This window comes from Sciurus carolinensis, chromosome 17, assembly GCF_902686445.1.
Source record: "Sciurus carolinensis chromosome 17, mSciCar1.2, whole genome shotgun sequence".
In the NCBI taxonomy this organism is placed as follows: domain Eukaryota; kingdom Metazoa; phylum Chordata; class Mammalia; order Rodentia; family Sciuridae; genus Sciurus; species Sciurus carolinensis.
Window position 1 is genome coordinate 32,236,039 of NC_062229.1, and position 14,013 is coordinate 32,250,051.

Here is a 14,013-nt window from a genome sequence, read left to right on the forward strand (position 1 = left end):
GAGTCTGTGTCGGGAGGCGGACCGGAAGGGTGGGATGAAACGTGAAGAGTCTCGATCGGCCGGTGACTAGTCTAGTTGGCAACGGGGTGCCATTGGAGGCTTCTGGACGGGAAGTGATGCAATAGGCTTGAGGACGGCGAATGCACAGACGACCTCGGGGGAGGTAGATTCTAGAATCAAGGCGACCACTAGCCAAGGCGGATAGACTGCCTCCTGACTCGGAAAAGCACGTGGGCTGGGTGGTGCCTCAGGTGTGTCCCTGGGTGACCAAGGCCTCTCTGCCTCCTTTTTAAGAACAACACCGCCCCGCTGGCTGACGCTCCGCGGGGTCCTCCTTCCCCAGGAGGGGCGCCTGGTGTGGTGGGCTCCCCGAGGGACGCGAGGGCCACCAGGAGGCAGTGTAGGCCGCAGCCTCGCCCTGGGCGGAGGGCTTCGCTCTCTGATTGGGTCGGATCCCTGGCGGGTAGAAAAGTAATCCCTGACCCAGAGAAGCTGTGAAGACCCGGGGGAGTGGAGGGTGGAAGTGAGTGTGTTGCCAGGACCGTTGGGGACCTGACCGTCGGGGTCGTCCTAACCGCCCCCCAACTCTTCGGGTCTTCATTGTCTCTCCAGGAGGTAGAGGAAGTAGGCCACGACCTCGTTTGGAGCCTTGCTTGTTGCCGCCCGCGGGGAGAGGTGGCCTCGACATGAACACGGCCGTGAGCGTCAAGAAGCCGGGGGCCCCGCTGCCGGCCCCGCTCCAGAGCCCCCAGCGCCCCCAGAGTGGAGGGGCGAGCCCACAGTGAGTATGGGCGTTCGCCGATGGCTGAGGTGGCCGGAAGTGGGAGCAAGTGGGAGCCGGGGCCGCTTTGGGCTGGAGGGAGACGGAGGGAAGGAGGGACGCCACCGAGGCCGTTAGCGACCACGCTGGGCCTCCCGACCACTGAGGGGAGCGAGTCCGCTGACGGCCGAGGCTGGGGCAGGAGTGTGCGCCCTGACCCTCGAGGCGACGGGCGCGAAGCACTCGTTTTTCAAAGGCGGCCGAGAGCCACCCCATTGGAGCCCTCACATGCATGATGTGAGACACCGAAACGCCCCTTTTGAACACGATGACAAACACCCCCTCCCACCCAGCGGCGACGTGCACGTGACAGTTTTCGGGCTCTCGCAACTACGTGGAAACTTGGCCTCGGTCTGATCTGCGGCTGCATTCCGCCTGGGCGCCGGGACCCCGGCGCCCCCGCTCCGTTCAACACGGCTGGGGACCCGAGCCGCAGGGAGCAGGGGCCCCCGCGCGCGGCCGGTGCCCCGCGCCGCCCCTGCCCCGCGCTCCGGCGCCCGGACCTTGCGGGCTTCCGCACCGCCCGCCGCGCGCGCCCCCCGGGCAGCGGCTCCCGAGGCGGCGGCGGTCCCGGCGCGGTCCCTCCGGCCCCAGCCATGTGGGACCCGCGGGCAGCTAGGTGCGTAGCGGCGCGGGGAGCGCGGGGCGCCTCTGGCCTTCCGGGCCCGCGCCCCTGCCTGGCGGGAAACGGCTGCGCGGGAGCCCGCGACCCCCGAGGCGGAGGCGCAGCAGGCCCGCCGGGCCATCCCCCGGAGGCCGCGGCCGTCCAGACGCAGACCTGGGCCTGTCGCGCGGGGGCGGGCGCGGGGGCGGCTGTGGCCTTCCAGCCCCCAGGGACGAGGGCACGCGCTGCGACAGGACTGCGGCGGCGCGCGGCCTTCCTGGCTCCCATCGGAACCTCGAACCTGTCGCCCTCGGCCCACTTCCACCTCCTACGGGACCCCGGGTCGCCCGCACAGTCCCCGCGGACGCGCCCCCGGGGCACGCACTCCGGAAGGCTGGCGCTCGGGCGCGGGGCTCTGCGGGGCAGGGAACGGCGCCAGGCTGGAAGGGCGGGATTTGTGGGGAACTTGGAGAGCGCTGGCCTCTTCCCGGCAGGAGGAGGCCTCCTTCCCTGCCTGTCCGGATGGGCTTGCCCGAACGGGGCTACAGGGCCCACCTTCCTCCGCTGACCGAGTAACGGGGCAGGGTGGCAGGGGGATCCAAAGCTGGCAAGCAGAGCCCTCCGAAGCCCCAGCTTATGCTTCGGAGCGTTTCCCAGCGGGTGTTCGGACCCTTGGAAGAGCGCTTCGCCCCGCTCACTTCCCCAACCCTAGTCCCCCCCCCCCGCCCCTCGCTCTAGCGGGGAGCCCTCAGCCCCACAGACATGGGCTTGCAGTTCGGGCCACCTCTTCTCCAACTGGGGGCGTTTTTGGGTTGATGCAAGCTTTGGTGTTTCCTAGGGAAATTTTCTAGGGAGGTGTGCAACTTGAAAAATAAAGGAAACAAATTAAATTGGAATAAAAAGGAGATTCTGAGTTCTCCAGTCTCCTGATCTGCCTCGGCCCATTTGCCATGCTGCAGGCAAGCCGGGACCCAAGGGTCTGACCTTCCCATACTGACATTCTCTCCTGCTGCCTAATGCTGAGCCTTCTTGTAAGCCAGGCATCCTTTTGAGGCAAGGCTGTTACCGCAATGGTGTGATTTGTTGAACATCCTCTTTGGTGCTTTCTAGAAAGTACCATCTTGGGGGGTGTGGGTGGCAGGTGTCAGAAGTTTGTTTCAATTGTTTTTAGTCAAGTCTGTTTTTTGGATTGCAGGACGGATTCTTGAGTCCGGAGTACCCTTTGCAGACTCTTGCGTCCTCTACGGGGGATAGAGGTGGGATGGATGTATGTGGCATGCTGTCCCACACTCTAATCTCTCTGCAACAGGCCTGTGGGTTTTTAAGTTTTTTTAATTTTTTTTTTTTTTGACCAAGACCCACTATAGAGACTCACACCCACATACACAGAGTGTATAAAACTGCATCAAGAGCTTCTGTAGAGTTGTTCTCTACAAAATGACGCACCATGATTCTTTCCATTCTGTTGGACTTAATCTTATTTTAAAAAGCTAGTCATAATTCATTAACTTGATTTTATGATTGACTGACCAGTTTTAGGTGACAACTGCAGAGCTACAGATGCTTTTGGTTACACTGGTTCTGACTGTCTATCCACAGGGAGCCCAATGGGGCATTTGGGGAGTGCTGAGAAGGTGGGTGCATAATGAATCCTTTTTTTTTTTTTTGTCGTCATATTTTAGAAGGAGAAGAAAGGAGAGTGCTTCAAGGCTGTGGTAGACTTTGGACCTCTAGCTTCCAAAGAGGATTCTTTAAGTCTGATTAGAATTTCACAGCTGCAGTGTCAAGAATTGGTCCTTAATTGTTTCCTAGAGGAAGAAGTTGCAACCTAGGAAGACCATCATTCCTTAGTCATTAGCTGCTAGAGTAGTGGATTTGGTAATAGACATCTGCTTTCTTGACTTCTCTGCCCCTGGCAAATAGAGACTTTGCCCTCTAGCATTGCCCTCTAGCATTCTTAAACTTTCTTTTATAACTTGGTTCTGTTTTTCTGTGGTTGCTACCAAAGACCTATTCTGTGGTGCATACACTCTTATTTTATCTTTGCTTTTTGGAATGAAGATTCTTTTAGCAGCAAAGAAGAGTCTGCAGGTCCCAGGTTTGGGATATTTTTGAGAACTGAAGTGGAGGTTGGAGTGTGGGCATCTGGCCATTGTTTTTAATGATCTTGAGGAATGAGCCCTCCTTTGATTTTCCAGATGGGCAAGTGAAGCTGACAAGTCAGAGATTTGCCCCCAGAATGACCACAGGCTCACTGTTTTTGTAACAAGTTTCCTTGGAGTGTGGCCTGAGGTTCTCAAGGCCAAACACTATAAGAAATCTTTTCAAGGAAGAGTAGTTTGGGGGAAATGGACTTTCTTCTTAGCAAAGATAACACTAAGTTTTAGCAGCATTCTATGCTGGGGGCAGTGGTGGAGAGAACAGGTGAATTTAGTTTTTTAAAAAAGTGTTGAAGCAGGTCAACAGGCATCTTTGGAACTCAAAAATGTCGTAGCGTTGAAACCAAGAGCAGTGTTGTTGTTTTGTTTTCTTTTTTTTTGGTTGTTTATTCTCCCTGACCTGACATTTTTCTTGATGTCAGGTTGTATAATAAAGTGTTGCCTTATTTCCTTGGTTTTGTTGAAAATCTGGAAAAGTGAACTTGCTGGGTGAGTAAAGTGGTACCCTTCACTCATTTTACCTGAATCAGCTCTGTTTATTGCCTGGATGTTGACCCTCAGTATTAATGCCCATGCTGCAGTCACCAGAGCATGCTTGTCTGGGTTTAGCTTTATCTGTCTTTGATGTTCCAGTGATACTACTTATATTGGAATGTTTTTATTTAGTTATTTTTGCTGTTCTGGGGATGGAACCCAGGGCCTTGTATATGGTAGGCAAGCACTTTACCGTTGAGCCACATCTCCAGCCCAGGTATTTGTATTTTCTAAGCACTGGGTCTTTCTGTCAACAAGATGACACTTGAAAAGGGGTCAGGGTTGCTAGCCCTGAAAAGCAGTGATGATATTTTGGAGGAGACAAGGCTAATGTAGAAAATATATAATGAATATTAGCATTATACTGGGCATTTTTTTTTTTTTTTTGGCAGTACCTAGGGTCTCATGCATGTTAGGCAAGTGCTCTACCACTGAGCTATATCCCTAGCCCCCTTTTTAGATTTTTTTATTTTGAGACAGGGTCTCTCTAAATTGTTCAGGGGGCCTCAAATTTGTGATCCTCCTGCCTCAGCTTACTGAGAAGCTGGGATTACAGATATGCACCACTGTGCCCAGCTCATTCTGGGCAATCTTGATTTATTGTGACAAGAATGTTTAGATAGCAGCCTTGAACTGGACTCATCCTTCATGTTTAACTGTGACCTCCTGGGCAGTCTCTTTTGGTCAACTCTGGACCATCTCATTCTCTGCCTATCAGAGTCCACTGTACCTGGGGACCCTCAAACTTGGTGACTTCTAGGGTCATCTCATTCAGGCCTGAACACATTGTTCTGGTACTAAGGGTCCTCATAATCTAGCCTCCAGAATTTCTTTGTGATGTGCTCATTCTCCTTACTTATCCTCACCTCTTTTGCTTTTCATTTTTCAGGTCAGTTTTGCTCCTCAGATGTATTGGGCTAAGAAGAGTGTAACATATATAACAGGCCCACTAATGATGATAGAACAGAGTTAATGTTGGGCATACCTGTGAGAATGGGTTAGTGAAAATGTAGGCAAGCACTGGGGTTTTTATCTCCTGAATGCATCCCAGGAGGAAGTATGGGAGGTCCATTTTTGAGCTGTACCTAAACAGATGAAGAGAACTTCAAGCAGGTGGAATGAGAATCTAGGAGAGAGAAAAGAACATTTTAGATAAAAGGAGCAGCTTTGTCTTAAGAATAATGGTGAACAAAAGAAATTTTACTCCAAACACCAATATGATCATACTAAGTTTATGGTAGGATCTATGTAAAGTGTATCTCATATATTATTTAATTTCCATAGAAGTATTATGAGTAATCCCCATTTTACAGCTCTATTTACACAGAATAGGAGCCTCATGAGAGGAGTAGTGGTTTTCTGTTAGTCTTATTCACATACTCCAAGCATCCAATAGAGTGCCTGGAACATAATAGACAATATTTTTGACTGAGAAAATGTGGAGTCCAGTCCAGTCATGTAAGGTAATATTGTTCCTGTTTCTAGCAAGGAAACTGAGGCCTGGGGTTAAGTGAATTTTGCTGTCTGACATCAGGCCTGAAAGAGGTGAAAGTGGGATTTGAACTCAGGCTTTTGGGCGTATTGTTCTGTGAGGAAGATATTGCATTCTTATGTCATCCTCTGGTGCTAGCCCCAGCCTGGTTACAATGCAGGCAAAGACTTGTAAGTAGGAGGGAGCCAGGTGAATTTGGAGTCATGTGAGTATAACACAGCAGGCATAGTGTTGGAGTAATGGTGGAAAGGTAAGGGAAGTGATGTGTATGGGAATCTTAGCTATTTGGGTTTTATTCTAAACAAGATTAGGAGCCATGGAAAGTGTGTCTCTCTTTCTCTCTCTCTCTCTCTCTCTCTCTCTCTCTCTCTCTCTCTCTCTCCATGTTTTATTTATAAGCTTAACATTAGAGGGTGGGAGTGTGGATGAATCAACCTGGCCAAAGTCTATACATTTTTCAAGGCCAGATCAAGGCCCTGTGTTTCAGGAAACTATCAGCTGGTGGTAGAACTGGGGCTAGAACTTAGGTCCTCCCAGCACTGGTAAAGAGCTACCCTTCTTTAGTTGTTTCTGTTTTCAGGGGAGGGGGGTCAGTTTTATTAATGGAAATCTCCTGGACCCAGTCGTACCCTCTCCATGCAGTAGCTAATGGTGTTCTGGTTTCTCCTCTGGGTTTGACTTGCCCTTCATGTTGAGGGAGAGGTGGTGTGGAGGCCATGAATTAACATTTCAAACAGACATGCTTTCATTAAAGAACTTTTGAGAAATGCATCCTTAGGTGACTTCATTATTGTGTGAACATCATAGAGTGTACTTACACACACAGGGAAGGCTGGGATGTCACTGAGTGATACAGTTTAGTGGGATCACCCTCATATCTGCAGTCATTTTAACCAAAACGTTATGGGGTACATGACTGTGTTACAGACACACTAGGGGAGGGATCTGGAGCAGGGAATGACTGGACTGCTGTTAGTTATAACTCAGGATCTCCTTTGAGAAAGCACCTTTGTTCAAGACCTGTCACAGGAATGCCTTGTGCCCTTCTGGCTTCTCAACTTCACAACCATGTATAGCTCCCAGGTGCTCCAAGGGATGGCAGAAGCCTAAATGAGGGGATTTAGCACAAATACCTGAATCAAGATTTCAGAATAAATGGCTGGAAACTCCAGCTGGTGGATGCTTAACCTCTTCATTTGTCTTGAGGTAGAATGTGCAGTGTTAACCTCTCAGTTGTTTTTCAGATTGCCTTTTGTAGCAGTTCGATTTTAAAGCTTACTCTCTTGTTTTTTCCCAGTCATCCTCACCCTTTGTGTACTTCATCTCTCCCAGGGATTGTTAAAACAGATTTTGGTTTGTGTTTGTATCTTTTTTGGAGAACTCCATTTACTTGTGTGAATCTTTTGAACTCTAACATTGTGCTAATTGTGCCCCCTTTTTATTGAATGTTGTATGAAATATTCAGTGAGAAAATGCCTGGAAGGGTTTAGCACAAGGCCTGTCATATGGTAAGTGCACAAAACATTTTACCTATTCTCATGCAACTGCCTTAAATTACTCTCAGTCACACAGCAATAAGGAAAACAGCAGTCTGTGGCCTCTGAGGAGGTTTCCTGGGTCCAGGATTGCCACAAACAGAGGGAGGTCTTCTCAAGGCCACCTCTTTGGAGGTTAAATGCACCAGTAGTAGAAATTGATCTACCTTTGACCTTTTGTGTTATTTCTTGATCATCTTCCAGGGGTCTGACTTGATTTTTAGGACTTGAAATGTCTGTTGGTCAGGGCCCAAATCATCTGTGTGCCTTCCAAAATGAAAATTTGGTGTAAGGCTCTTAGCTTGTTCTTCCTAGAATGATTGTCTTTAGTCAGAGTTTACATTCTTCTTTCTTTGTAGTTAAAATATTCTTTTTTTTTTTTTTGTCAAGGGATGAAATTATGGGGATGGTAGATGGTACTCATTTTTTTGAAAATGTTCTTACTTGGCAAAATAATGAGTTGACAACTCTATTTTAGGTCCCCTTCAATTTCTTTTTGAGTGTGCAAATGTTATTGTTTGCTAGTTCCAAAAATCTAGGAACTGCTGATCTATAGGATTATTCTTTACTTTTAACAGTTTTGAATCTCCAGGACTAAAAATTGCATGTGCGGATATGTGGCCTTGAATGCTGACCATTAAATTCTGAATGAATATTTATTAATTTGTAGATGTTGTTCTCATTTTTCCCCTTATTAGCCAACAACTTCAGTGATTTTATTTTGGTTGGACTTAATCTGGTTATTTCTGGTTTGTATTTTGTGTGGTTGGCTTTGATTTAGCATCTTATCCAAGGGAACAGCTGACATTTCAACATTTCTTGGCTTTCCAGGAAATGGCAAGAAATCCAACACTACTAGTGAAATCATTTAGTCCAAATTAACTCTCCCCAAACTTTCTTTCTTTCTCGTTCCTCCAGCTTAATCATCTGTCTCAGATAAAGAAGCAGCCAGGAAATTATTTATTTATTCAACCATGCTGAGCCTTTGGGTTGCAGAAATAATAAGGATTAACAGAAAACTTAATTTCTGCCCAAAGAGTTTAGGCTGCTAGCAAAAACATTTAAATAAATAAATGTTTAGCACAGAGCTGCTGAGACCTAGCACAGTGCCTAAAACATAGATGCCGTTGTTGGAAATACATGTCCAAAAGAGTGAGTAAAGAGCTTACACAGTGGTGTTCAGAGCAGCAGCAGTTATGTGGCCAGAGAAGGGCCCAGAAAATCTGAAAGTTCCCTGGGGAAGAGCTGATGTGCATGGAAATCATGCCTGGGAGGCAGGGGAGGCAGTGAGGCCATGGGTGATACTGGAGGATTTTTCAACCTGGACACAGCATGTGATCTGATAGATTTGGGGACTGAATCACTGATGGTGTTGAAGAGGTTGAGCTGGAGCTGGGTGAGGCTGGAACAGGGAGAGCAATGGAAAGACCAATTGCATTAAGACAGGCTGGTGAGGAAGATATTTCTGGAGGGTGTGTATGAACCAAATTCAGAGACAGCTATTTTGGGGTCTACAGAAGCCCCTCTTTCTGCCTTTCTTCTCTCTGGGTATAGATGTTGTGTTCTCTTACTGAATATTGACTTCTCAGGTTGGGAAGTAAGGCTGATCCCCTTTGGAGCCTCCTACCCCAGAGGACTCTTTCCAGAGTCCTAGTTCAAAAACTCCCAGAGTAGGGCTCTGACCTGTTACATTTGACACATGGAGAGCCCTGGGGCTTGTCTCTGTGCACCTTAATCTCCTCTGAGAAGACCTTTGCAGTGAGCTGAGCAGCCAAACCAGAGCATGCCTATGGAGTGACACTGTCCTCTAGCTTGGAAGTGTTTCTTAGGACCTGTAAACAGATGCTCTTCTTCCCAAAGAACAATCCAGTAGGAAAAGATTTGGGGCCATTTTCAAACATCCCAGTGGTGACCCCACCTCTGATCGTCAGCCTTATCTGTCTTGTAAAGTGGGCAAGGTCTTGAGGTTTACAGATTTTCTTAACTGTAGTTGCTTAACTGACTGGTAGTTTCAGGGAACCACTTTGAAAAATAAGCATATTCTAGGGCTGTATTTTCACCAGATATTTTCTTTTTGTTGGGTAAACAAAACAAAGGTTTTGTAAATACTGCAGGAATTATACTCAGTAATGGGCAGAGATCCCCACAGTCCCTGGGACATTAATGTGAGCCATCATGGGCCAGAGGCAAGACTTATGTTCTAGTTTTGGCTTTCCTGCCTACCCAGAATTGATGGGGGGCAGGGTGCTGAGGTCAGGAAGTGAGCCTGGATTTCACCTCTGGTGCTCTTTACTGTGTGACCTGGCTCTGGCCCTAAGAGTCTCCAAGTCTTGGATTACTTGCTTTAGAAATTATAGTTCAACCATCTCAGTTTATTAAATTCTTTCTATTTATATGATTCAATGAATATATTCCATGAGGTGTTGTATTAGTTTTCTAGGGCGGCAGTAAAGAATCACTGTCACAAACTGGTGACTTAACAGAAATTTTATTCTTTCATAGTTCAGTTGTTGATTCCCAGATCTATCCCCTAAAGGTCACCACTCTCACTAGTTTCTTAAGAAATCTCTCAGTAGATGAAGTGTACACACACATGCACACATACATACACGTCCTTAAGGCTCTCCAACTTGTTCTCCAAGTTGTTCTATAAATTGCTCTCCAATTTGCTTTTTTCACTTTAATTGCATATTTTGACATCCTGTTTATGTAGATCTACCTCATAGTTTCAAACAACTCTACTGTGTTCTGTGTGAAGCTGTACCACACTTCATATAAACTTGGTTGGACTTTTGGATTTGTATCATTTTGCTTTTACCAAGAATGGAGCAGTGAACATCCTTATGACCTTGAATAAAATATGTTTGTAGATTAAATTCCCAGCAGCTAAATAGCTATGTTATAAGTTTGTGCATTTAACATTTCCATGGACAGATGCTGTAGCACTTTACTCTGTCATCAGCAACAGGTGAGAGTGCTTTACCCATAATTTTGCTGACAGGGTGCTGTTAAACTTTTTTCAGGGCCTTTTAATATACAGGAGCTTGTAGTTTTCATGGATTCATATATTATAATTTTCTTTATGGTTTCTACTTTTAGTATCAGTAGAGTAGACTTCTCAAATGTGAAGATTACCAACTTTTTTTCATTGCATTAAAAATCGTTAAAATTTATACCATTTAGGAATCCAAAAATATAAAGGTTAAAAAGAAAAGTCTTCCCTCCTCTACCCTCTACCCTGCCCCCAGTAAAAAGTTTTATTTCTGGTGGTTCCTTCCAGATTTTCTTTATGCATTTGTAAGCAAATGCAAATACATATTCTTATTTAGCTCCTCATTTATTTATTTATTGTTTACACAAAAGGGAGGGTAGTAGTCACATGTTCTGTATCTCTGTTTTTTCAAGTATATTTTGGAGGTTATCCCAGGTTGGTACATCTTTGTTCTTTTTTTAAAAAAAAATGTTGTATAATATTCTCTTGTGAGAATTCTGTGACATCAGTTCTTGGCTGGGTGTGTTGGCACACACTGTAATCCCAGAGATTTAGGAGACTGAGGCAGGAGGATTGCAAATTCAAGGCCAGCCTGGACAGCTTAGCAAAATCCTGTTTCAAAATAAAAGAAGGAAAAGGACTGGGTATGTAACTCAGTGGTATAGTGCCCCAGGTTCAATTCCTAATAATGCAAAACAAAACAACAACACCCCTGCAACCAATTCCATGTTGATGGACATTAAGGTGAGTCCCAGATCAAAGACCATATGTAAGCATTGCTTTGTTAGATATTGGGCATATTTCTTCCTGGAGTGATTAAAGATGATCTAAAATTTGTACCTATGTTTTCTTTTAGTGCTTTTCATTTATTTTTCTCAATACTTTTTAAAAATGGGATGTTTATATGCAATTAAAATAAACAGATTTTAAGTATATTTATTTAATGAATCTTAACAAATAATGTATACACCTATATGACCAACCACCCTGGTCAAAATATAGAACAGTTCCACTCTGCCAGGATGCTCATCCATATCTCTTTCTAGTCAGTATACCTCTCTCCCTAGGCAACCACTTTTCTTTCTTTTTAAAATATCTTTAATTAATTAATTAATTAATTAATTTTTATGTGGTGCTAAGAATCGAACCTAGTGCCTTATATGTGCTAGGCAAGCACTCTACCAATGAGCCACAACCCCAGCCCCAACAACCACTTTTCTGATTTGTTTAGATTTACCTGTTCTAGAACTTCATCTAAATGGAATCACACAACATATGCTCTTTTGAGTCTGACTTCTTTTGTTCAATCTAACAATTTTTGAAATTCTTCATACTGCTATGTATATTAGCAATTTGTTCCTTTTTATTGCTGTGGTATAGCTTTTTAAAAATTCATTTGGAACTAATTTTGGCATTTGATGTATGTTTTCTACTGCTGCCATAATAAATGACCACAAACTTAGTAACTTAAAACAACACAAATTTATCATCTCATGGTCTGTAGGTCACAAGTCTGGGTTAGCTTGGTTGGTTTCACAAGACTGAAATTGGATGTTGGCTGGCTGGGCTCTTTTTAGGAGAGTCTGCAAAGAATCCTCAACCAAACTCATCTGTGGTTGTGGCAGGATCTAGTAACTTGTAGCTGTAGGAATGAGGTATCCCATATATTTAATGCCAACTGGGAGCCCTTCTGTGTGTTAAGGCCACCTACGTTCCTTTACCTTCAAGGCCTACAATGATGGGCCTAGTCCTTCGTGAACTTGGTCTGCTACCTCTCTCCTGCCTTCATCTTCCCGTATATATCTCTGATTTTATCCACAGAGAGTTCTTTGCTTTTAAGGGTTCATGTGATTAGATTGAGCTTACTCAGATAATCCAGGATAATATCCCTGTCTTAAGGTGTATAATCCCAGTTATACCTACAAAGTCCCTTTTGCCAAAAAATATAATATAGCCACAGGTACTGGTGATTACCTTTGGAGGTTCCATTACTTAGTTTACTAAATAGTGTGAAGTAGAAATTTAACTTCTTTTCCAGACATTTAGCTAGTTATAGTTGTGCTGATTGATTCATTCTTTTTCAGTTTATTTAAAAAGCAACCTTTATCACATATGGAATCTTTTGTAATATTTATTTCCGATTGTTCTATTTTGTTACATTTGTGTGTTTACTTTTTTTTTGGTACCATGGATTGAACTCAGGGGCATTCATCCACTGAGCCACATCCCTAGTGTATTTTGTATTTTATTTAGAGACTGTCTTTCTGAGTTGCTTAACACCTCCCTTTTGCTGAGGCTGGCTTTGAACTCACGATCCTCCTGCCTCTGACTCCGGAGCCACTGGGATTACAGACCTGCACTACTGCGCCCAGTGGTGTGTTTACTTTCACATGTTAGCACCACACTTTAAAATTAGATAAATCTTATAAGCACATTTTAAAATATTAGAGAAGATTCTCTTTTGATGCTTATGTTTTAATCAAAATCTCTTGACTGTTTGGATATGTTTATTCCTTTGAATGAACTTGAGAGTTCTTTCATTAATTTCTTTTTTTTAAGTTAAAAAATTGTTTTTGTAGTTGTAGATGGGAAGCATGCCTTTATTTTATTTCTTTATTTTTATGTGGTGCTAAGGATTGAACCCAGTGCCTCATAGGTTCTAGGCAAGCACTCTGCCACTGGGCTACAGCCCCAGCCCCACCCCTTCCATTAATTTCTTTAAACATCTTTTTTTTTTAAATTAAAAATTTGTTTTGAAAATATACAGTCATTAATATGGGAAGATCTGACATTTTTTGTGAGTGAATTTGCCCAAGCAGAAACATGTGGAGTATTTTTAAAATTCAAGACTAAGTGTTTTGAGTGAATTTTATTTTTTCTCCAAATAAGTCTTGCAAACTTATAGGTAGTCATAAATACTTTCTAAAGAGATTTTTAAAAAAATGCTCCTATAAGAATTACATTTTTTAGATAAAAAATTTTCTTGTTCCTGTATTTTTTCTTTGAAAATCTGTAGTATATATTCTCAGGTTATTTTAGTCCTCTCATAATTTAAGCCTGCAAACATCAAATCATAAAGCAGTGTCAATATAATTAACCTCCCCAGGAGTCCTGCTTCTGCTTTTCTCACATAGCAAACTGTTCCATTTGTAATCTAAATTTTAATGAAAAACATGTTTTGAAATACTGTTTAGTCAAGGGACAAGAGTGAGTCAGTCTGAGGTGAGTCAAGTCCTAATATGAATATCAGGGGAAATTTAGTACTTTAAAGTTGACTATATTGAAAATTCTCAACAGCTCATCAAATAGGGATCAAATCAATAGAAAAATAGACTTTTTTTTCCTTCTCCCTCTTAAACAAAAAAGTTGTTTCATGAAACCAGGAAATTTTCTTCATGCTTGCTTTACAAGGTTAACGGCAGTATTATTGGGTTGCACCTTGATGTTGTAGGTCGTTGCTCCATTTTTTTTTTTTTTAAAGGGAACGAGTAGTAAGGAAACTTAAAGTTGCATGTTTATGGGAATGTTATGGAGCATTGCACTGGTTTCTAATGTAATATTGAGGGCAGTAAATAGGTGATGCTTGGAGATGTAAATTGAGTATACTCAGTGCAACCTGTGACCCCCATATCGTGTGCTGTAATGTGGTACAGAAATAATTTCAAGAGAACTTAGTTAATGATTACAGATATTATTCATCTTTATATATTAAATGCTGTGCATGATAGAAAGACTGCATGAAGCTCAGAGATGGCAATGGGATAGTGCAAAGAACATGGAAATACTCTACACACTGAAATTCTGGGCAATAGTCTTCATTTATCTATCATGTTCACACACAAGGAATTGAAATCTAAATTTTCCACTGAATAGAAAA

General features: G+C 44.0%; 1 protein-coding gene across 2 annotated transcripts in view; it reads left to right on the plus strand.

Moving 5' to 3' along the window:
* Nucleotides 1-1,161: 1,161 nt before the first annotated feature.
* Trank1 (tetratricopeptide repeat and ankyrin repeat containing 1) overlaps nt 1,162-14,013 on the plus strand; it is a 96,426-nt gene continuing 83,574 nt past the window's right edge. For both annotated transcript variants that reach the window (XM_047531907.1, XM_047531908.1), the window contains exon 1: nt 1,162-1,439. In XM_047531907.1, coding sequence (XP_047387863.1) covers nt 1,417-1,439 — 23 coding nt within the window. In that variant the 5' untranslated portion in view covers nt 1,162-1,416. The remainder of the gene's footprint in view (nt 1,440-14,013) is intronic.